General features: G+C 66.8%; 2 protein-coding genes across 3 annotated transcripts; both read left to right on the forward strand.

Moving 5' to 3' along the window:
- The first annotated feature begins 2,536 nt into the window (after positions 1–2,536).
- MCRIP2 (MAPK regulated corepressor interacting protein 2) lies at positions 2,537–7,711 on the forward strand. The gene is made up of 5 exons (XM_043915744.1): positions 2,537–2,708; positions 2,817–2,931; positions 6,637–6,764; positions 6,996–7,097; positions 7,323–7,711. Exons 1-5 carry the CDS (start codon positions 2,657–2,659, stop codon positions 7,391–7,393), a joined length of 468 nt encoding a protein of 155 aa, XP_043771679.1. The 5' UTR covers positions 2,537–2,656; the 3' UTR covers positions 7,394–7,711.
- Positions 7,712–8,519: 808 nt separating this feature from the next.
- WDR90 (WD repeat domain 90) lies at positions 8,520–22,237 on the forward strand. 2 transcript variants are annotated; one of them, XM_043915745.1, is made up of 40 exons: positions 8,520–8,632; positions 8,835–8,926; positions 9,050–9,226; positions 9,316–9,424; positions 9,606–9,767; positions 10,029–10,143; positions 10,220–10,287; positions 10,632–10,729; positions 10,811–11,026; positions 11,177–11,239; positions 11,476–11,544; positions 12,168–12,278; positions 12,346–12,491; positions 12,560–12,617; positions 13,015–13,133; positions 13,215–13,358; positions 13,446–13,576; positions 13,646–13,762; positions 14,067–14,302; positions 14,475–14,614; positions 14,751–14,881; positions 15,200–15,330; positions 15,569–15,730; positions 15,921–16,049; positions 16,133–16,287; positions 16,379–16,419; positions 16,596–16,724; positions 16,849–17,016; positions 17,312–17,962; positions 18,139–18,260; positions 18,368–18,527; positions 18,621–18,811; positions 18,890–19,058; positions 19,188–19,299; positions 19,403–19,574; positions 20,224–20,346; positions 20,536–20,710; positions 20,824–21,386; positions 21,498–21,582; positions 21,843–22,237. In XM_043915745.1, exons 1-40 carry the CDS (start codon positions 8,623–8,625, stop codon positions 21,998–22,000), a joined length of 6,108 nt encoding a protein of 2,035 aa, XP_043771680.1. In that variant the 5' UTR covers positions 8,520–8,622; the 3' UTR covers positions 22,001–22,237. The 2 variants fall into 2 exon arrangements, with proteins under 2 accessions (XP_043771680.1, XP_043771681.1); XM_043915746.1 differs by having other exon boundaries at positions 14,067–14,185.
- The last annotated feature ends 79 nt before the right edge of the window (positions 22,238–22,316 follow it).

The following is a 22,316-nucleotide window of genomic DNA, read 5'->3' on the forward strand; positions in this document are numbered from 1 at the left end:
CTGCCAGAGCTTTTCCTGGGGCCACTGCCCACGCTTTGTTGGCAGAAGCCCATCCTCCAGTCTGGGTTGGTGAGGGCATGAACTTTAGATCTGCAAAGTGACTGAGGATGGCTGAAAACTTAAACTTTCTCCTCTAATACGAAATTTCAGTATCATATTTAGAGCCTTTTAGAAGAGAAAGTCTAGAGCAGGAACTGGCAACCCACTGTAATATGCTTGCCTGGAGAATTTCATGGACAGAGGGGCCTGGCAGGCTATAGTCCATGGGGTCACAAAGAGTTGGACACGACTGAGCAACTAACACACGCAGAAGAGAAGTGCTTCCCCAGTAGCTCAGCGGTAGAGAATCTGCCTGCCAATGCAGGAGACGTGGGTTTTATCTCTGGGTTGGGAAGAACCCCTGGAGGAGGGCATGGCATCCCACTCTAGTATTCTTGCCTGGAGAATCCCAGAGACAGAGGAGCCTGGTGGGCTAAAGTCCATGGGGTTGCAAAGAATCAGACACAACTGAGTGACTAAACAACAGCAAAGAAGAGAAAAACCCTAATGTCTTCATTAGGGTTAACTGTAGCCAGTAAGGTAAAGGTACCTCCTTGTTATGACGCCCATGTTCTCTGTGTGGCTCCAGACGTTTCTGGGCTTGTGGCCGGGTGCTGGGTGAGGCTCCTGCCTCCCATTCAGCTGCCTGTGACTGACTCTGGGCTGGGTTCCCAGCCTCTCTGACAATAGGGAATGTTTGCCGGCTGCAAGACGCTGTCTCTGGGGGCTTAGCAGGTTGCTCACTGTCATGGACAGTGTAGTCCAGGCAAGGCCAGACTGGCCAGGCTTCCTACCCCAACTGGAGAACCAACCTGAGCTCTTGGTCGCAGACCGACTAGACCCCGACCTCTCCCGGCTCAGGCTGGGCCCTCCCCGTGCCTCCTGGCTCTGTCCCCAAGTCAGGGTGGGTCAGGTGCTCAGGCTGAGTTCTGGCAGCAGGGAGTCTGGGAAGGCCCCTGGGTGGCGGTGGGGGTGAGGAGATAGGCCCTGCCCTCCAGCACACAGGTGTCAGGGCTGTGCTGCCTGCCCCCTGCAACCTGGCCTTCTTCCCCCTGGCTGCCTGCTCCCCCAGCTCAGTGTCTTTGGGGGCCCTCTGGGTTCCTTCACCCCCCTGCCCCCAGCCTGTCCTGCACCCCCTCCCCTCTCGCTTGGCAGGACCATTCCTCTTCTGTGGCTTTCTCCTGGAGTCTTTCCAAGGGCTCTGGACCCAACCTTTGACCTCAGACAAGGGCCAGGGGCAGGGCTGGGACATTAGGGTATAGCAGCCTTGCCCACCATCAAGGCCAAGCCTGCCTGCCCATCAACAGGGTCCTCTCCACGCTGGCCTGAGGGGGTGTCCATGAGAGGAGGAGCGCTTAGCTCCGTGTCAGCCCCGGGGCCTGGCTCCTCCTGCCCAGAGCATTTGCCTTCTGGAAGAGACCCTCCCCACCCCTAGGCCCCTCACCCTTCAAAGTCTCCCCAGCGTGGGTTGGCATTGTGCTCGAGGCCACTGAACAGGCCAGGGCCGCCAGCACAGATGACGCAGGACCATGCTGGCCTTGACACAGCTGGGGGGGAGGGGCGGGAGATGGGCCCCAAGGATGGAAAGGGGGCCGAGCGTGGCTGAGCGTGGGGGCTGTGCTCATGCCCTGGGCATGCTCTCCCCTCTCAGCTCAAAGGCCTTGTGGGAGGGGGGCAGGTCCACCTCACCCCCGGGAAGGAGCCGTGTGGCTGGAGCCCGGGCAGGCTAGGGCCCAGCGCCCAGACCCCTCCCCTGAAGGCAGGTCTGGTTCCTCTTGAGGCACTGCAGTATGTCTTGAGTCCGGACCCCAGTGCCTGGGGGGTGGAGGAGTAAGTGCTCTTTCTCCCGCGCGGGATGACAGGCAAGCTGGACTCCTTCACTTGCCTTCTGCACCCTCCAGCACCCAGGGTGCTCCACCCTGGGAGCCTCCCTCCCGCCTCCCTGGGGTCTGCAGACGCACACGTGGCAGACGGTACCCTGCTCCTGTCCCGTGTGGGGTGAAATGGAGATCCCCAGGGTGCCATGTCTCTGCCCAAACCCGGGGGCCGACCCGCTGTTCTCATCTTTCACCCCCCTCAGTCGCGTGTGAGTGAACAGCAGTGGCCCAGGCCGGCCCAGGCACCGTGGCGGAGGGTCTCCGACGTGCGGTGCGTGGGGACACCCTTGCTTCCAGGGAACACACAGATCTTTCCCAGCGCCTGTCAACGCTTCGGCTCCTGGGACACCACCGCCGACCCCACGAGGGCCTGAGCCAGAGCCTCGCCACGTCTGGGTGCCCGTGCCCCCCTCCCCGCCCCCCGAGCCTCCTCCAGTGGCGAACGGCGGCCCAGGCCCTGCGAAACTTGCTTAAACTCCGCCCTCAGACCTCTCCGGGAGGTCCCGCCAGTTTCCCCAAGGCTCGAGCACCACCCCTGCCGCGAGCCTCGGCGCGGGCCCTTTAAGGTCCGGGGGTGTGCGGCGGGCCCGCCCCCTCCCCGCGGCGCCGGCCGCCTGTTAAAGGGGCCGCGCCCTCGGCGCCAGCCGAGTGCCAGCCGGGCGGAGGGCGCGAGATCTGGCCGCGGGCCGGCGGGCGGGGAGGGCGCGGAGGGCGCGGGCGCGCTGCGGCCCCTCCGCACCATGTACACCATCACCAAGGGACCCAGCAAGCTGGTCGCGCAGCGGCGCACAGGTGCGCGGCGGGGGCGGGCAAGGCAGGGAGGGGGCGGGCGGGGGTCCGCACATGCTGCCCGCCCCCGGCGCGGCGCCGGCGGCTGACGCGCGCTCCCGGTGCCCGCAGGTCCGACGCAGCAGCAGGTGGAGAGCAGGCTCGGCGAGCTCCTGAAATGCCGGCATTCCGCGCCGATCCCGCAGCACCCGCGGGCACAGCCGCCGGGCCCCTGGCCCCTGTCGAGGTGAGACGCGCGGCCCTCCCCTCCCCCGCCGGCCGCCGCGGGGCCGCGAGGGTGACCTTGGGGAAAGGTTAGCGGAGCCCGGGCCACATGCTCCCGGCGGGCGCGGAGGGGGCGGAGCCCGGCGACCCGGCCCGCCTGCGGCTCGCAACCGCGACTCCGCGCTTCCGCCTCACCTGGCACCTGGCTGGGTCGGAGGGGATTGGGCTGGGGGTGCGTGACACACCTCCGAGCCCTGGGGCCTCATGCACCCAGCGTCGGGAGGAAGCCGACCGGCTTCTGGATTTTAGGGGCTCCAGGCGGCTGAGTCAGGTGCCCGGGCCGACCTTGGGCGGCGAAGGCCAAGCTTTGAAAGGAGCTGCCGCGGACTCGCCCCGGAGGGCGGGAGCGGCCGCCGCCGGAGGCTGCCAGCCCCGAGCTGGCCGAGCAGCGGGGGAGAGGTGCACGTGGTTCCCTCCGGCCCTGCCAGGCCGCTGCTCTCCTCCGCCTTCTCCCCGAGCCCCCACCGGCGCTTTTCTGCCTTTCCTGACCAGCAGTTTTGCTGGGAGCCTCAGTTGAACCACTGTGGCCCCCAAGTCACTGTGCCCAGGAGGTCAGAGCCTCCACCTCCGGGACTGAACCTGTAACTTTTTGGCTTGGGTCCTGTCTCTGGTCTTACTTATTCTCTGCAGGCTCAGGGCCCAGGGCTTGGTCTAGGCCACACAGGCCTGAGGCTCCTGTGGGCTGTGGGTGGGTGGGTGGGGGCAGCACTGACAAGCCTTGGGATTTCTTCTCTAGTTGAGGACAGATGACCTCCGGGTTGGTAAGAGCTGGGGGCTGTGTTGCTGCGCGCCCTCGACCTGCCCTCCCCCTCAGTACCGGCCTGAGATGCCACAGGTAGGGGCAGCCTGTGAGACCCGCGTAGGCTGAGGCCCTTTCCGGCGGCCTCCTGCTGGGAGCACGCTGACACTCTGAGGCTGGTCCTGTGAGGACCACAAGCACCTCCTGGGGAGATGGGTGCCTGCGGGGGCGTGTCCCGGGGCCCACTGTGCTGTGACCCTGCCTTGTGACGTCAGTCTGGTCCTCAGCCGCCCTGCCCCCCCAGGGAGGGAAATGAGGCACAGGTGTGTTGGCTTCAGGCCCAGTCACCCAGGCAGGAAGCCCCCACTGTCTTACCTGGAGAAGCTTGTGCTTTCTCCATGCACCTTTGCCGGGGAGTGGGGGAGGAAGCGTGCAGTGTGTGCAGGGTCCTGGGAGAGATGGAAGAGACAAGGGGCTGCAGCCAGCCAGGTCCCGGTCGGTCAGGGGTGCTGGTGCTCAGCCCCCGCCTCCGCAATCCCGTCTGGCAGGGGGGCAGCAGGAACGCAGATTGTGCTGGTCGTGCCGTCCCCCCTTCCCTCTGAAGTCACTCCTTCCCTGAGCCAGTCCCCTCCCAGCCTCAGGGGCGAGCCCCTACTGGGAGGCCAGAGCACCTACGGGTCTCCCACACAGGGACCCCCAGCCTTGCTTCTGAAACTTCTGGGCGGGGGGAGCCCACCAAAATCACTCCACCCAGACTTCCGGTCCACCCGTCCTCAGCCAGGCTTGCCGGGGAAGGAGGAGTCTGAGCCACTGGGGGTGCTCTGTGCCTGGCGCACCGCGGGTGCCCCAAGCGTCGGCCCCTGACTGGGCTTGGGTCTAGGCTGCCCATGGTGGTGAACAGGCTGTGTGAGTCTGGGCCTCTTGATCAGCTCTCTCCCTCTGAGCCAGAGAGAGTAAGACCTGCTTTCGGGGAGAAGAGCAAATGGAACCCTGTGACCAGCTGATGGTGCAGGGGATGCAGGCTGATGGGGGAGGCGACTTGGGAGCTGCACTGCCTCATGGGCTTAGGGCTCAGACACGTATACGGTTCTGATGCTGCTGTCCACTCACCACGTGTGACCCTGGACAGGTCACTTCTCTCTTGAGTCTGGGCTGAAAATAGGTGTGTGGCCTATGTTGGAGGATAGTGAAGGGGATGAAGAGGAGGCCCTAGTTGGCAGGGCCTGAGCAGGGAGTCCAGAGCCGCTGCTGCCGTGGACAGGGCCTGCCAGTGGACCGTGACCCTGGGCGCTGGCACGAGGGTGGAGGTGGGGGTGGCACCAGACTCGACCATAGGCGCACAGGGGAGCAGTGCCCTTTCCTCCAGAGGGCCCACGGAGCCACCTTATGTAACTGCCAGCAGGGGGCGGGCAGGTGCCAGCCTGAGCCCCTTCTCAGCCCCAGCCAGGCCACCCTCTGGTGGTTGAGTCACTAAGTCATGTCTGACTTTTGTGGCCCCATGGACTGGGCTCTCCAGGCAAGGATACTGGAGTGGGTTGCCATTTCCTTCTCCAGGGGATCCTCCTCCAGGGATTGAATCTGGGTCTCCTGCATTGCAGGTGGATTCTTTACCACTGAGCCACCAGGGAAACCACTCTCTTAAGTACTTGGCAGTTCGTAGCCTTTGACTGCAATTCTTTTTTTCCTTCTTGGATGCTCAGTCTCCAACTTTCCTGGTGTTTGTGGCCTTGCAGGGGTAAGGTTAGCAGGCAGGCGAGGGGCTGTCCCACTTGAGGACAGACATCCACGCCCTCTGGTTGGTATCGCTCAAGCCTGGGAGCAGCCCTGCCCCTCCACGTTCTCTGTGGCCACCCGACCTGCCAGCCTGGAGCTGGTGGGACTGGTGCCCCTCAGGATGCTCCTCTTTATTTTAGTGCCCCTCTCAGCTGAGGAGGAACCCCGCGCGGCGGTGGGGCACCTGAGCCCAGGATGGCGAGCAGGCCGGCGGGACCGCGAGTGCCTGGCGGAGTGGCACGTGCAGCCCAGGACTCCCGGCTCCCACCTCCTGCTGTAGGTGTGGGCCCCGCTCTCTCCACGGCCCTGTCCCGGGCTTCATGTGTGCAGGGCTGGGCCAGCTGCCTCCGGCCAGGGCAGACCATCCATGCCCTGGGCCCGGCTGGCCGGGGTGGGCCCAGTGGCCACTTGGACATTGAATACCCACCAGGCCAGGCTCCAGCACCCAGGGCCATCTCCGCACTCAGCATTCCTGCCCTGTGGGCAAGAGCACGGTCCTTGCCTGGAAGCTGCAGGGGTGGACCAAGGCCACGGTCGCCCTCCCCACTCAAGATGGCCCACTCAGCACTTGGCACTGTCTAGCCAGACCAGGAGCTGTCTCTGGGGCCGGGGCAGCTGCGAAGGGCAAAGTCCACCTGCTCTCGTTCGGGTCCTTCCTTCCATCCTGGGGGCATCTTGAGATGAAGAGGCTTCTGTGGGGGAGAAAGTGACCAAGAACTGTGCCTGGGGGCGGGGTGGGGGCGGGGTAGGGCCGGAAAACCTGTTCACTCAGGTCAGAACCTGGGCTGCTGGAGGCCTGGCCCGTCAGTGGGGAGGTGGGAGGCAGGTGGCAGTGGAGGTTCCTGAGAGACCCATGGGGGGCCGTCTGTGTGCCTTGAGCATGGGGCTCTGCGGGGATCTGGGGACACAGAGCCCGTCTGCAGCCTTAGACCTGCCTCAGGGCCAGGGGCTGCAGGTCTGAGCTGAGCTGTTGGGTGTAGGTCTGCAGGAGAAAGGCCTCGGCCACTGGCTGCAGCCCACAGCTGCCTTGCGGTTCAGGACGTGCCCTGACTGGGCCTGGCCTGTGGGGCAGGGTGGCCTGCGGCTGCTCCAGGAGCTCTGCCAGGTAGCACCTGGCCTGGGAATGTGGCTGAGTGTCTCCTCGCCTTCCCACAGTCCAGGGCCGAGGCTCGTGTTCAATCGGGTGAATGGCCGCCGGCCGCCTGCCACGTCCCCATCCTTCGAGGGAACCCAGGAGCCCTACACACTGGCCCACGAGGAGAACGTCCGATTTGTGTCAGAAGGTAATGCTGAGGCCCGAGGGAGTGGCCCAGGCCACTGGTCCCCTTCCCACTGTAACCTGAACTTGAAGTTGCTGGAGGGCTGGGACGTACCTGGGCTCTGGGCCCGTCTATCCTGTGACCGTCCAGCAGGCTGCCCGTTCCCGTTCCCAGCTCTGGGCAGGGGTCCAGGCTAGCCACTGGTGTGGGAGGGTGCCAGGGGCCTGGCTCAGTCTGACCGTCCTCTCCCCACAGCCTGGCAGCAAGTGGAGCAGCAGCTGGGTGGTGGCCCGGCCGGTGAGAGCGGGCCAAGGCCTGTGCAGTATGTGGAGAGGACCCCCAACCCCCGGCTGCAGAGTGAGCCCTCCCCCACCCGCAAGGAGCAACCCCCCCTCTACCCCTGACCTGGCTCAGCCAGGTTCTAGCCCCAAGGGGGTGGGGCGAGGAATGGAACCTGATCCACTCTTCCCAGTGTCTGCTACAGCTGGGATCTGGGTGAGGGGCTTGTGGCCAGCTGGAGGTGGGATGCACACTGGTCTGCCAGGAAGGTGTGTCACTGCCCAGCCTTCTGTTTCTCCACAGACTTCGTGCCCATCGACCTGGACGAGTGGTGGGCACAGCAGTTCCTGGCCAGGATCACCAACTGCTCCTAGTCACAGCTTTGGAAGGAAGGCTGTCTTGTGCAGGGCCTGGCCCTGCCCCACGCTGGACCCTCTGCCAGGAGAGGACCACGGCGCCCTGTCTACCTGCTGAGGCAGGCCGTGCTTCACTCTGGGCCTGGCCAGGCGCCGGCCACACCTGAAGTGCCAGCATTTGGACTTTTGCCCCTGCTGACCCCTTGGCCCAGCTGTTCCAGGCTGCCGGGGGCCAGGGGTTGAAACTGTCTGACCTCAGTCCTGCTCACTGTGCCCGGGGACCAGCCCGTGGGGCTGGCAGAGAGGAGCTCCAGGCTAATAAAGTTGAGAAACTGCCTTTTGGAGAGGCCCTGACTCGGTGGGCTATGGGGAGTGGGTGGGGGAGAGAGAGGTGCTCATGTCCGGGACCCAGGCCCGGCACGACTTGCTCTGTAGCCTCCTTTCCCCACAGCTGAAGCTCTGTCCAACTTTGGCACCTAGCCTCCTGCCCAGCTGCCTTCCTGTGTCTTGGGCCAGGTCATTTTGCATAGACGTCTGTAAATGCCAGCCAACCCCCCACTGACACCCATGCCCCCTTCCTCCCCCTGTAATCATTGTCGGGTGTCGAAACCTGCTCTCAAGATCCAGAGATGTTACTTAACTGACCCTGAGATGGGGTCTCAGCCACCCAGAATTGGGGTCAGGTTTCAGGATGCCTGCTGTCGTATCTGAACCCCCCAGGTCTGGCGGGGAGCCTTCGGGGTCCTGTGGGGCCGGCGGCTGACATAAGTGTCTCCAGAGGGCTAGGCAGCAGCAGGGCAGGGGAGGACCACCCCCGCCAAGTGCGGTCAGGATTTCTGGGCTGCATGTCACTCCCATCGCGAACACGTTACTCAGGGTCAGGAACCTCCCTGATCAGACCCCACGGCGGGGGTGCCGGGGGTGCTAGGGCATGCCCACGGGGTCCCGGCTTGGGGATGGCCGCAGAGGCCCGGGGGCGGAGGCTCCTGCCCCGTGGCAAGGCAGCAGTAGAGAAGTGGCCGCACATTCCCAACTCGGCGCGACCAGAGGAGAGGCAGCCAGGCACACTGGGGTCTGGCCCCGCGCCAGGCCCCGCCCCGCGCCGCGGTCACGTGTCAGGCGCGGTGACGTACCTGCCGCCATGCAGCGTCAGTGGCGCCGTTGCCAGGCTTCTGTTGCTAGGCACGCGTTGCGTGCCCTGCGTGCGGTGCGCGTCGGCAGAAGCGGGAAGTGCGAGTTGCGGCGTCATGGCGCGAGGTAGCGGCGCGCGGACGTGGGCCCGGGGCGGGGGTCTGGGGTCCAAGGGCCGGCGCCGCCGCGCACGGGTTGGTGCTGAGACTCGGTCGCAGCCCAGTCCGCGCGCCGCGCTGGCCGTCACCGCTGGGGAGCGCGCAGGCCCTGCCGGGCCCTCCCTGGACCTGCGGTGGGCCTGGCACCTCATGTCCCGTTTTCCCCCCAGTATGGCAGCAGCCGTTCCTCAACGTCTTCAGACACTTCAAGGTGGACGAGTGGAAGCGCTCCACTAAGGAGGGCGACGTGGCTGCCGTGACGGTGAGTGGCCGGGGCGCCCGGCGGCGGGAGCGGCGGCCTCTCCTCTCTTCTCCCTGGACGTTTGTTTGCAGCCCTCCTGGCCTCCCCGGGTTTAGGACGCCTGCAAGACGTCTCTCTCTCCAGGACAAGACCCTCAAGTGCACCGTGTACCGCGTGCGGGGCTCTGTCTCTGCGAGCAACTACATCCAGCTCCCCAAAACCAGCACCCAGTCCCTGGGGCTGAACGGACGGTACCTGTACGTGCTCTTTCGGCCACTGCCTGCCAAGCATTTTGTCATTCACCTGGATGTGTCCACTGAGGTGCCGACCTGAGAGGCGGAGGCTGCCCTGGGCCTGCCCCGCACTCCTGCAGCAGCCTCAACCCCTCATGTCCATGCTGTGTCCCACAGGACAGCCAGGTCATCCGAGTGTCCTTTTCCAACTTCTTCAAGGAGTTCAAGTCCACAGCTACGTGGCTTCAGTTCCCTTTCATTTGTGAGGCTGGGACAACCAGGGAAGGTAATGTGCAGATGAGGCATGAATGGGACAAGGGCATGGTCTGGGAGAGGCCTCCAGTCAGAAGGCTCAGGGGGAGGTCTGGGTGGGGCTCACGTGGTTGTGGCCGTGAGACTGGGAACAGGCCGAGGACACAGTGCTGTGGCCGGTGCTGACCTTGGCATGAGTCTTGCACACCTGCCAGGTGTGGCCTTCCCTGGTGCCCGCTGGACCTGCCTGCAGCTTGACCTGCACGACATCCTGCTGGTCTACCTGCATCGATGCTACAGTCACCTGAAGGGCGTCAGGCTGTGTGCCAGCATGCTGGTCCGGAGCCTCTACACCAGTGACCTGAGCTTCGACCCTGGTGAGGGCCACAGCTCTGTTAGCCTGCAGCGCACCTGCTTTCGCTCCCTGGGTGCCACCCTCCGCTCCATCCCTGGCACTCCGTAAAAATGCCCATGCTGTGCCAGCTTTGAGCCTCCCAGCTCCCGAGGCAGCTATCAGAGGGAGTAGTGGCTGGGCTGGTGACCAGGTGGGACCCTGCTAGCCCCTGGTGTTGAGACCCCTGGACTGGGAGAAGGGCCTGGATGGTTCCCTGGACCTGGACCAACTCTGCTCTTTGCAGCCATCACTGTTGCTGAAGCCCGGCGTGCAAAACTGCCTGTCACCCCCATACCTCGAGAAATGGCTTTCCCGGTGCCAAAGGGGGAGAGCTGGCACGACCGCTACGTCCACATCCGGTGAGTGCCTCTGCCGTCCCAGGTGCAGGGAGGGCAGGGCTGTCCCAGAAGCTGACTCTCCCTCTACCCCGCCGAGGTTTCCGAGCGGCAGCTCGCACGTGCCCTCCGAGCTGGTGCAGAAGAGCGGTTTCCCTCCTGAGGCAGGTGGGCCTGTGGGGCAGCGGTGACCGGGTTCAGGTCTGCAGGGCCCATGGTGCTCAGCAGGAGAGGGGGCCTGATGCTGCATCTGGGGAGGTGACCCCAGCAGTGTGGTGCCTGCAAGGGCGCGGGGAGGCAGCCCTGGAGCAGTGGGAGATTGTGACTTGAGTGCTTGGGGCTTCAAACTTTCCTGCTGGGATGGGTGTTGGGGCCCCTGCTAGGGCGGGCTGCTGCTATCAGCCTGGCTCCTCTCCTGCAGAGTGGGCAAGGCCGGGCCCCCTGCTGCCCCGCCCAGTGTCTTGTGCCTGTCTGCACTCTGCTCAGTCAGTTCTTCTCCACTGCGGTCTTAGCGGGGCACGTGCCGCGGCTGCTCCCTTCCCCAGCAGCCTGCAGCAAACCTGCGCGGGACCCCAGGGCCCTTGTGGTCCAGAAGCATGACCCCACAGCCGTGAGTGCCCGGTGCCCTCGGAGGTGGGGCTGGGGGTGTTGGCCTCAGGCAGGGTGCTCATGGGCACTTGTCCTCCTGCAGTCCCGCTGGGCCCCCGCCATGCCCAGGCCCCTTCCGGAGGTCCGCGTGTCCTGTGAGCGCTCAGAGGTCTCCAGCGTGGCTGGCCCTGGTGGCTGTAGCCAGGAGCCCTCGGCCTGGGTGGAGACTACTGAGGAGCATGCAGCCAGTGACGGCCTTCACGTGTTTGCCCATCAGGCGATGGAGCCCACGGCCCCAGAAGATGCAGCTCCACACGAGGTGCGTGCCTTTCCCGAGGAAGGTGGGGCTGGACTGCGCCCCCAAGGGAGTCATGTGGGGACGAGCAGTGGATGGAGGGCTGCTGAGATGTTGCCCACGGGGAACGGGCAAGGGGTGGGCGGTCCCCTCTGATGGTCCCTTCCCATCCAGCCTCCTGGCAGGAAGCAGAACTTACCGGAGGCAGCTTTGGGCAAGAAGTGTTTTCAAGAAAGAGTAAGAGAGTCGGTGCCCTGCCCCCAGCCCCAGTGGTCTGCAGGGGGACCTCAGGAATGGGGCACCTGGAGGGTCCAGCATGGTGACTGCAGTTTTGGCTTCCTGCCGCAGAGTGGCTGGCAGGAGCTCAGGACTGGGTGGCTTTCTTGGGAGGCCGGAACTGGCTCTGGGCGGGGCAGCCCTGCTGCAACAGGGACCCTGCCACCTGGCTCTCACTGTGCGTCTGCCTGTTTCAGAGCTTCCTCCCAGATCCGATCCTGAGGCTCAAGGGGGTCATCGGCTTTGGGGGTCATAGCACCAAATGGGTGAGGAGTTCTGTGCTCTTGTTGGGTCCTACAAACATCAGCTACACCGAGCAGACAGCGGGCAGATGCCGCGTTTCCCTGCCTTGGCTGCGTGAACCTCTGAGCTCCCCTAGGCACTGGGTCCCTGCACTGCTGTGGTCACCCGGCCCCACCCACATCCACACACACCTGGTGCCTCCTTGGTGCTGTGATGTCCAGACACAGGCGGCCCTTTGTGTCGTGAGCACCAGCCGGGGCGGTGCTGGTCCAGATGCTCGAGCTTTGAGAGACCTGAGACCCTTGTTTATCCTTTAAGTCTTGGATGCATGTCGTCCAGCCAAGTGGGCCTTGGTGTGGACGAGACAGGGTCCCTGTGGAGGCAGCCGCGGGAGAGGTGGCTGTGTGCTCACCAGGCTGTCCTGGATGTGGGCTCTGAGTCTTTGTGGGCTCTCGGGCTCTTGTTAGTTGAACCCCATAGTTCTTGCTTAGCGGGAGCCCTGCCGTGCCCGCATGCGACTGGGCTTTTTCTGCCCTTTTGGCTCATGCAGCGCGGTGACTTCTGTGCTTGTGCCTGGGGAGGCTCACGGGTGGTGGGGAGTGAAGCTGACAAGCCTGTGACCTCAGCCTCTGGCCCCTGCTCGCAGGCCCTGTGGACCCCGGATGGGGCTGCTGTCGTGTACCCTTGCCACGCGGTCATCGTCGTCCTGCACATTGAAACCCGGGAGCAGCGTCTCTTCCTTGGCCACACAGAGAAGGTGGGCAGCCCTGGCCTGGGGCAGCCTGGTCTGCTGGCCCGTACCCTCCCTAACTCCCTGCCCCCAGGTCTCTGCTCTGGCGCTGGACGGGAGTGGCTCGCTGCTGGCCTCGGCCCAGGCCTGGCCCCACAGCATGCTGCGTCTCTGGGACTTCCAGACGGGGAGCTGCCTGGCCCTGTTCCGGAGCCCGGTCCACACCCTCTGCTCCCTCAGGTGGGTGCAGGGCCTCCGGGGAGGTGGGGGCCAGCCCCCGTGATGCTGACTGTCGCCTCTGTCCACAGCTTCTCCAGCAGTGGGGAGCTGCTCTGCGGCGTTGGCAAGGACCGCCATGGGCGGACGGTAACTGGGCTGGTGGGGAGGTGGGGCAGCCGTCCCAGGGTACAGGCAGGCGGCAGGGACCCCCGTTGGCCTCCTTCAGCCTGGCCGGGCACCCCCACGTCACACACTTCGCAGGGCATCTGTCTTGCCCTTGTGGATGGAGCTGTCCTTTGAGTGACTGGTCTTGCTCTCTTTGCTGGCGAGTTCTGCAGGCCTGAGATGGATGTTTTTTCACGCCAGTGTCTCTGAAGCTGGGTGTTCCCCCTGGGGCCTCCCCTCCACTTGTGGTTGCATTTTCTGCTCCTCTCTGCAGACAGACATCTGCGGACACCCTGGGTGGGCACGGCAGGTTCCTCTGGCTTCTGCTGGAGAGGCCGGGTGGGCGGGCGGGTGGGCACTCAGTGCAGGCTTGTTGCAGACGGTGCTGGTGTGGGATGTGGCCCAGCTGGGGAGAGGCAGAGAGGCCATCATCCTTGCGAAGGCACACAGTGACGCTGATGTCCAGGCGTTCCAGGTGGCCTTCTTTGACGAAGCCAGGTGATTGCCTGCCCTCTCTGGGTGCTGGGGCCACTGAGTCGTGAGCCCGCCCCTCACCCCGCTCACCTCCCACCCTTGCAGGATGGCGTCGTGCGGGCGGGGCAGTGTGCGGCTGTGGCGGCTCCGAGGTGGGGCGCTGCGCTCCTGCGCTGTGGACCTGGGGGAGCATCACGCGCTGGAGTTCACCGACCTGGCCTTCGGGCCAGCCCAGGATGGCCACACTCTGTGAGCACCCCACCCCCCGCCCTCTTCCCTGAAGGCCTGGCGCCCCGCCCGTGGTGCCCACAGCCCTCACCTGCCGCTCCCCGGCAGCTACGTGTGCAGCCGCAGTGGCCACATCCTGGAGATCGACCACCAGCGCATGGCCGTGCGGCATGCTCGCCGTCTCCTGCCCTTGCAGAACCCCCGTGACCCCCTTGCACAGAAGCAGACCTTCAGTTTGGGTAGGTGGGCCTTGCTGTGCAGGGGGAGGGGCCCTGCTGCTGGGGACTGACCCGGCTCCCCCCACCCAGGCCCCGGCATCGCCATCAGCAGCCTCAGCGTCTCCCGGTCCGTGTGCGCCGTGGGCTCCGAGGATGGCTACCTGCGCCTCTGGCCGCTGGACTTCTCCTCCGTCCTCCTGGAGGCAGGTGGGGCCTGCACACCACCTCGCCCCAGGGTTGGCACAGGAGGGCCATGTCCCCAGGCTGGACAGCGTGAGGCTCCACGGGGCTGTGTCCTGAACCTGGGAGTGGGTGGTCACAGTGGTCACAGGGGCTGGTCCTAGCTCACAGGGAAACGGGGCTCCAGACAGCAGGAAAATGCACTTCTTGTTGTTCTGGACAAGGGGCTAGGGGTTGGTACAGCCTGGCTGTGGTCAGCCTGCCCGGGTGGGCCCTGGTGCGGGACCCGCCCCACTGCAGGCCCGGCGGTCACCGAGCCCCCTGCCTGCAGAGCACGAGGGCCCCATCACCTCCGTCCGCGTCAGCCCCGGCGGCCTGCGTGTGCTGTCCACCACCTCCTCGGGCCACCTGGGCTTCCTGGACGTCCCGTCGCAGGCGTACAGCGTGCTGGTGCGCTCCCACACCGCCCCGGTGCTGGCCCTTGCCACCGAGCGCAGCCGGGGACAGCTGGCCACCGTGTCCCAGGACCACACTGTGCGCGTCTGGGACCTGGTGACCCTGCAGCAGGTGGGGTGTGGCCAGAGGGGTGCCGGCCCGGAGGGCGGTCTGGAGGCCACAGGCAGGCGGGCCCGAGGTCCTCCTGCCCGGGTTTGGGGCCCAAGGTTCAAGCCTGCTGGGGAGACTGGCTCTCGGGGCCCCGCTGTCCGCCCCTCATGCGGCTCCCCCCTTCCCCCCCCAGCTGTATGACTTCGCGTCGCCCGAGGAGGCCCCGCGTGCTGTTGCCTTCCACCCCATGCAGCCGACCTTCTTCTGTGGCTTCAGCAGCGGGGCCGTCCGCTCCTTTAGCCTGGAGGCTGCTGAGGTCCTGGTGGAACACAGGTGGGCGCCCAGGCGGGCCTGCCCCACAGACACCCGCGGTGGACGCCTGGCTGGCGTGTGGACTCCCTGGGAGAGCCCGCCCTCCGCTGCCCCTGGACACCCTGTGAGCGTCTGCACACCTTTCCGTGTGGGGCAGGTGTCACCGAGGAGCCATCACCGGCCTGGCCACCAGCCCCGACGGTCGCTTCCTGTTCAGCACCTGCTCCCGGGGCACCCTGGCCCAGTACCACAGCGGCGCGTCCCGGTGCCGCGTCCTGCGAGTGGCAGGTCAGGCCCCCCACGCCCAGCCCCACGTGGGCCTCCCAGTACCTCCCTGACTGTGGCGCTGCGGCCCATAGCCTCGCTCACAGACCCACGGGGCCAGGTGTGGTCTTAGGACTGCCCAGCACCCCGGAAGTGAGAGATCAGTGTGTGCCCGCCCTGTGCCAGGAAGGGGGCAGGGCCGGCCTCCTCCCGTGGACACTGTGTCTCGGGCCAGCCAGGCGGTCTCTGGGTGGTCACTGGGAGAGTCCCGGCGCTCTGGCAGTGCACACCTCCGTGGGGTCCGCCCTGCTCAGCTGACTGCCCGCCCCTGTGTGCTGGCAGCTAACGTGGTGTGCCAGGAGGCCTGCCCCAGCTCCAGCGTCCTGGTGGTCAGTGGGGACAGCCGCCTACTGGCCTTCGTGGGTCCCTCCAAGTACACGGTGAGCGTTGTGGACGCAGCCTCGCTGGATGAGGTGAGTCAGCCGGAGCCCTGCATGTGTCTGCTGAGGGTACACGGAGCCTGTGGGCACCCCTGACCCTAATGGCTGGGTCATTCCTGTGGGCCGGAGGCCACACTCATTGCAGAGAGGACATGTGAGCTGTGGGTGGCTGAGCAGGGCAGAGTGCCCAAGGCTGCCCACCACCTGGGCCTCGGCTCGGGGGCTCCAGCTCCGCCTGGAGCTCGTGGGGGCAATACTTACTCCCCCGCAGCTTCTGAGGGTTGACGTCAGTGCCCTGGACCTGGCTGGCAGCTGCCTGGACTCGGCTGTGGCCCTCTGCTTTGGTTCCTCACCCCCTGGCCACCTGCTGGTGTCCACGTCCTCAAACACGATCGCCGTGCTGGACGCCAGGTCGGGCCGCGTGGTCCGGGAGGTGAGCTCGGGCTGAGGTTGGCGGCCTGGCCCCCTTCCTCCCGGCTCCGGCCTTGCTGCCCGCAGCGCCCGCGGCGGGGCGGCCTTGGGCTGCCTGCTGCGCCCGGGTGGCGGCGCTCTGGGGAGGGCTCCCCCGGCCAGTGGTCCTGGGCACACCCAAGTTTCCTCACAGCAAGTGCGCTCTCCCGCAGCTGTCCTGTGGCCGCCCTGCGGCGTGCGCCTCCCTGGCCCTCAGCGCGGACGGGCGCTTTCTGCTCACAGCCGCCGAGCGGGCTGTCAGGCTGTGGGACTACGCGGTGCAGGCCAGCCCCAGCTGCCAGGTGTGTGTCCCGGGCCGGGGGCAGCAGGGTGGAGGACAGCCCCCAGCGCCCCGGGCTGACCCCGCGCGAGGGCCATTCCTCAGGTCTGCGCGACACCACCGCCCCAGGTGTACATTGGTCACTCGGAGCCGGTGCGGGCTGTGGCCTTCACCCCCGACCAGCAGCAGCTCCTCAGCGTGGGAGACGCCATCTTCCTCTGGGACATTCTGGTTCCCCGTGAGGGGTGCCCCCCAGAAAGGCAAGTGTCTGCCTTCACTTGAACCTGCTAGGCCTCTCTGGGCCCCTGCCTCCCACACACACACTGACAGTCTCTCCTGTTGCCTCTGCAGTGTCCAGGGTGCTCCCGGGGCCCCCCTGACCTGCAAAGCGGGTGAGTGGCCCCACCACGCTGGCAGGCCCTGCGGTGACCCCTGGTGTGGGAGGCACACACTGATGCTGTGCTGGGGCCCCAGGGCAGAGCTGGTTGGGAGTCGGGGGCTGGCACACCTCCTGCTCTGCGCCCGCGCCCCTCAGCTCTTGAGCACAGCCTGGCTCCTCCATCTGCAGACCCGGATGCAGAACAGCTGGAGGGCGTGGCATCCGGGGCCAGAGGGCCCCACCAGCAGGTGTCCGTGTCACCCCCGGCGCTCCCGCCCCGGCCAGGTGTCTGTGCTGGGCCCCCTGAGGGCTTTGATGGTGAGGGCAGGGGTCCTGGGAGGGGGAGGCTCCCCCTGCATGCTCTACTGCTCCTGGCCTGGGGGCAGGCTGGGGGCTCCGGGCGCCTGCTCGCCCACCGCTGCTGTCTCCCCAACGTCCCCAGGCGCCCTCTTCCTGTCAGACGAGAGCCGTGGCCCCGAGGATCCCCGTCAGGCCTCAGGCCCGTCCGTGATGGTCCAGAAGGAGGCTGGCCGGGCTGGCGAAGGGGCCTGCGGGGTGACAGGAAGCCCCCGGGACTTGGGCAGGCGCCCCCACCCCTGTGGCTGGCCCAGTAAGCAGGCGGGACAGCAGCGTGGGGCAAGGTCTCACATCTGGGCTGGGGCCCAGGTGCATGCACCGTGTGGATTCCAGGTGGTCTAAGAACAAAGCCAGCTGCCCCAGCAGACAACGGGGGGTCACTTGCAGGGCAGATAGAGAGCCTGAGGCCCCGGTCGAGCCAGGTGGGCAGGGTGATGTGGCCCGTCCGTGCCCTCTGACCCCAAGCCTCTGACCAGCCAGGACAGGGCGACAGTGGGGAGGTTGCCGTGTGGTCCCGGGGGTCCACAGCCTCTCGCCCTGCCCAACAGGCGCCTGCAACACAGGGGGAGCCAGGGCCTGGCCCCCCGCTCACCCGAACTCCTACCGGCACTTCACTGCACGCTACAAGGCCTCCTCGCCGGCCCAGGTGGGTGGGGTGGGGGTCCTTCTGGTCCCGGCCACTGGTGGATGCTGTGGAGGCCAGGCTCAGGCAGCGCAGCCTGTGGTGTCGGAGGGCTGCCCCCCAACCCCGGCCCCGTCGTCAGCAGTGGCTCCTGGTGTGTCCCTGGGGCAGCTCTCTGGGCCGGAGGCTGCTGGTCACCCTCCACCTTGCGCCCAGCCCGTGCCAGTGGGACTGGGAGTGTCCGGTGCGCCAGCCCACCGTGCCGGCTCCCTCCTGCCTCCCCACACCTCGGCCTTCTCTAGGCTCCTCCCTGCCCCCCAGGCCCTCCCCAGGAGCCCCTGCCTGGCCTCCCTTCTCTCCCACGCTCCTGCCCTCTGCCGCCTCCGCCCGGAGCCACACCTGCGGGCTCCATCCAGGCCTGGCCTGAGGGCAGAGTCTGAGGTGGGCACCCGCGTCCTGGCCGCTTCCCCGCAGGGCCTCTCCCTGCCCCCTGCCGGCGACGAGCAGCTGCGCCTGAAGGCCGTCGTGGGCTATAACGGGAATGGGCGTGCCAACCTCGTCTGGAGGCCGGACACCGGTGCGGCCATGGCCCAGGGGCTGCGGGGGGCCTGTCCTGCTGCGCCTCTGGGCCTCCTGTCCCCAGCCCTTCTCCATGGGGGTGGGGGGCACGGGTGTGAGCCCCTGTAGCTGGGCCCACGGGGAGGCGCGCCGTGCCGTGCCGTGCCGACCTGCCGGGCTCTGTCCGGCCCACAGGCTTCTTCGCCTACACATGTGGCTGCCTGGTGGTGGTGGAGGACCTGCACTCGGGCGCCCAGCAGCACTGGCTCGGCCACCCCGAGGAGATCTCCACGCTGGCCCTCAGCCACGACGCCCAGGTGCCCGCCCTGCGGCACCCCCGCAGGCCCAGAGTTGAGGTGCCCCTGCAGCCCGAGCGGGCCCGTGGACCGCACCCTCCCTGCTGACCGCGCCCCTCCACCGTCAGGTCCTGGCCTCGGCCTCTGGCCGAAGCAGCGCTGCCTCCTGCTGCCAGATCCGTCTCTGGGACGTGCCCCGGGGCTCCTGCCGGCAGCTCCTCGGTCACCACGACACTGCGGTCCAGGCTCTGGCTTTCTCACCAGACGACAGGCTCCTGGTCACACTGGGTCAGCGGGCGGAGGTGGAGGACGGTGGTCTCTGAGCCCCTGCCGGTCCTAGGACCCCTGGGCTGCTGACACAGGCCCTCTGCGTCTCCCCAGGGGGCTATGGCGACGACACCCTGGCCCTGTGGAACATGGCCACCTGTGAGCTCGTGTCCTCCACGCACCTCCCAGAGCCGGTGCATGGTGTGGCCTTCAACCCCTGGGACGCCGGCAAGCTGACCTGCGTGGGCCGGGGTGTCCTCACCCTGCAGCTCCTGTGGGGGCGGGCGGGTGACGTCAGTCTCCAGGTGCCGGGGGGCTCGGAGGCGGCCTTGGAGGACAGGGTGTGGTGGCCCGGGCGTGGCTGACCCCTGTTCTCCTGCCAGGCCCACCGGGAGCCTGTCCCCGAGGAGGCGGGGGGCTGGGAGCTGAGCTCACTCTGCTACGGGGCCACACCCCTGCTCTACTGTGGCTCCAGTGAGGGCCAGGTGTGCGTGTGGGACACACGTGCTGGCCGCTGCTTCCTTGCCTGGGAGGCAGATGACGGCGAGATCGGTGGGTGTCTGACGAGCCCGCGGCCCTCGGGGCTCAGTTCCCCCTGGGAGTCATGATGCTGGGGCCGCGGGACGCCTTCTGGAGCCCCAGGCCTTGGGGGCGCGGTTCACGCCCTCTCCTGCTCCCCAGGAGTGCTGCTGTGCTCAGGCACCTGGCTGGTCAGCGGCAGCAACACGCGGCGGCTGCGCCTGTGGGCCGTGGGGGCCGTGCCAGAGCTGCGGCGCCGGGGCTCGGGGGCCAGGTAAGCATGGGTCCTCCAGCTGGCTGGGCCTGCGCCCAGGGGTGTGCTCTGGTGAGGCAGTGCCCTGGGCTCCCGCCGTAGCCCTGTGACCCCTGCTCTCCAGGTCCAGCTCCGTGTTCCTGGAGCGAGAACTGACCCTCGACGGGGCTGTCGTGAGCGCGGTCTTCCACGACAGCATGGACATGGGCGTGGTGGGCACCACGGCGGGCACGCTCTGGTACATCAGCTGGGCCGAGGGCACCAGCACTCGCCTCATCAGTGGCCACCGGGGCAAGGTGCGTGCCGGGCGGGCCGCTGCTCACACGGCGGGGGGCCACCGCGCTCCTTCCCCCGCGCCCGTGGGCGCTGTGTCCGTGAGGTATCCCCGCAGCAGCCCCAGGCCCGTGGCCTTCGCGACCTGCTTGTCCCGCCTCTGTTGCTTGTAGTGTACTTGTTGGAGAAAGCTGGTTGTGCCTCCTGGGATCCCCCGCCAGCGGGCTGGGTGTGCCCCTCTAGGGCCCCTGGGGTCTGGAGGCCAGGCCGGGGTCTAGGTCTAGGAGGCGTTGCCTCCCTGGGGAGCGCTGTCTCCCCAGCAGTGCCCGTGTCTGGCAGCGGCGGTGGCAGTGGCCTTGTTGGTGCCGAGCCCCCCCCGAGCTGGTGGTGACTGTGGCCTCGTGGGGGACTTTGGGGAGGGGGTCTTCACTCAGGCCTCATGGGGGACCTCGGGAGGGGGGCCTTCACCCAGGCCTCGTGGGGGAGCTCGGGAGGGGGCCTTCACCCAGGCCTCGTGGGGGATCTCAGGAGGTTGGGACAGTGAGGTTGTGTCACGCGGCAGGGCTGGGGCCCGGCAGCCTCCAGGGGGAGGTGGATGCTCTCCAGAGCCACGTGGCTATGCTGTGTCCCTCCATGGCCATGGGCCTCAGGCAGCCTGGTGGCTCCTCACAGGTAAACGAGGTGGCCTTCAGCCCCGACGAGTCCCACTGTGCCACGTGCAGTGATGACGGGAGCGTGAGGGTGTGGTGCGTGGCTAGCACGGAGCTGTTGATCCAGTTCCAGGTGCTCAACCAGGTATTCAGTGGTGCCACGGGGCTGGGGGCACGTCTGGGGCTGGGGGCACGCCCGGGTAGAGCCTGGGCCAGGTGCCTGCTGGCCTGGCTCTTGCAGGCCCCATGGCCTCCCTCCAGCATCAGTGTCTGGCTAGGCCTCGGCCCTGCCCCTTCCTGGGGAGTCCTGATGTTTTCTGCCTGTGGTCCCCAGAGCTGCCTCTGCCTGGCTTGGAGCCCCTTATCGTGCAGACGCCCGGAAGAGCAGTACGTGGCAGCAGGCTACAGCGATGGGGCGCTGCGGATCTTCAGCATCCCGCGCACGGCCGTGGAGCTCAAGATGTATGCGCACTCGGCTGCGCTCACAGCCCTCGCCTTCTCTGCTGATGGTGAGACTGGGCTCCCGGTGGCGGCACGGCTCTGCGGCTCTGCCTTGTCCAGGTCACGCCTTTGGGCTTAAGGCCAGGTACACGAGTGACAGCACAGGGTCTGCCTGGCCCAGGTCAGACCATCGTCTCTGGAGACAAGGACGGGCTCGTGGCCGTGAGCCACCCCTGCACGGGGATGACTTTCCGGGTGCTGAGTGACCATCGCGGCGCCCCCATTTGCACCCTCCAGAGCACAAGGAAGGAGGTGACATGGTCCTTCCTGGGTGGGGCTGGCCCAGGCCAGGGTGCTGGCGGGACAGCGAGGGAGAACAGGGCAGGCGACACCCACCAGCCCTTGTCCTCCCAGTGTGGAGACTTCGGGGCAGAGGGCACGGACCTGTGGCTGGCTGCCAGCGGGGACCAGCGAGTCAGCGTCTGGGCCTCCGACTGGCTGCGCGACCACTGTGAGCTTGTGGATTGGCTGAGCTTCCCAGCGCCCGGCCTCACAGGGGTAAGCGTCCTGGCGGCCCCGTGGGCGCGGTGCCCCGGCCGCCCACCCTGCACTGTGCCCCCACAGGCCCCCGGCTGCTTGCCACCCTCGCTCGCTGCCTTCTGCCCCTGGAACCCGGCGCTGCTGGTGTGCGCAGGCCTTGGCGTGCACCCCGAGGTGGTCTTCTATAGCCTCCGCCAGAAGCAGGCACGTGCGTCTCTCCATAGTGCTGGGAGCCTGCGGGCCCCAGGGCTGGGGAGGGACAGGTCTCAGGGCCAGGGGACCCCTCCCCCAGAGCCTCGTGCTTGCCGCCTGCAGGTGGTGGAGAAGATCCCACTGCCTTTCTTTGCTGTGTCCATGAGTCTGTCCCCTGGGGCCCACCTCGTGGCCATTGGCTTCTCTGGTGAGTGCTGGTGACTTGAGTGGGGCCGGCTGGGTACCAATGTGTACCCTCACAGAACCATACTCTTCACCATTGGGCCCTGGGTTCCTTGTCCCTGTAAGTGGACTGAGGACACCGCTCCCAGGGCTCACAGATAGGATCTGTGAGGGGGTGGGGTGCCAGGTTCCCCAGCGAGGCACCAGCTCCGTCTGGGGAGAGGGCCAGGGGGGCAGCAGGCCCCCCGCCCCCACCCTGGCCCAGCCCCTGCTGTCTGCCTGCAGAGCGCATGGTGCGGCTGCTGGACTGCGCATCGGGGGCTGTGCAGGACTTCGCGGGCCATGACGACTCCGTGCAGCTGTGCAGGTTTGCCCCGTCAGCCCAACTGCTCTTCACGGCGGCCTACAGCGAGATCTTGGTGTGGGAAGTGACAGGCCGCTGAGCCCTACCGCTTAGCTGGGCCCTTGGCCTGGGCAGAGGCTTCACTGAGAAGCTGGGTCGGCCCCGGGCCTTGTGCTGGTTCCGTCGGCCCAGTGGGCTCTCCGCTCTCTGCACCGGCGCCTCAGGAGCGTGTGTGAAGCATCAGGAACCTGAACATGTGTGAAGTACTCGGAGCCCCTCTCCCTTGGGGTTTTGTTTCTGCCTTGTACAGAATAATAAATGTGCGTGTAGCGGTGAAGCATCGTCTCCTGGTCACTGCAGACTACTGCCCGAGCTCAGCTTCCCCGCAGCCCCAGACCTCCGCCGGGCCTGGACCG

This window comes from Cervus elaphus, chromosome 10 (assembly GCF_910594005.1).
Source record: "Cervus elaphus chromosome 10, mCerEla1.1, whole genome shotgun sequence".
Taxonomy (NCBI): domain Eukaryota; kingdom Metazoa; phylum Chordata; class Mammalia; order Artiodactyla; family Cervidae; genus Cervus; species Cervus elaphus.

Coding starts and splice junctions, on each gene's coding strand:
- MCRIP2 (XM_043915744.1), top strand. CDS start 2,657: ATGTACACCATCACCAAGGGACCCAGCAAGCTGGTCGCGCAGCGGCGC. Junction 2,709..2,816: donor GGTCGCGCAGCGGCGCACAG/GTGCGCGGCGGG, acceptor CGGTGCCCGCAG/GTCCGACGCAGCAGCAGGTG. Junction 2,932..6,636: donor GGCCCCTGGCCCCTGTCGAG/GTGAGACGCGCG, acceptor GCCTTCCCACAG/TCCAGGGCCGAGGCTCGTGT.
- WDR90 (XM_043915745.1), top strand. Junction 11,027..11,176: donor AAGATGCAGCTCCACACGAG/GTGCGTGCCTTT, acceptor CTTCCCATCCAG/CCTCCTGGCAGGAAGCAGAA. Junction 12,492..12,559: donor CACACCCTCTGCTCCCTCAG/GTGGGTGCAGGG, acceptor CTCTGTCCACAG/CTTCTCCAGCAGTGGGGAGC.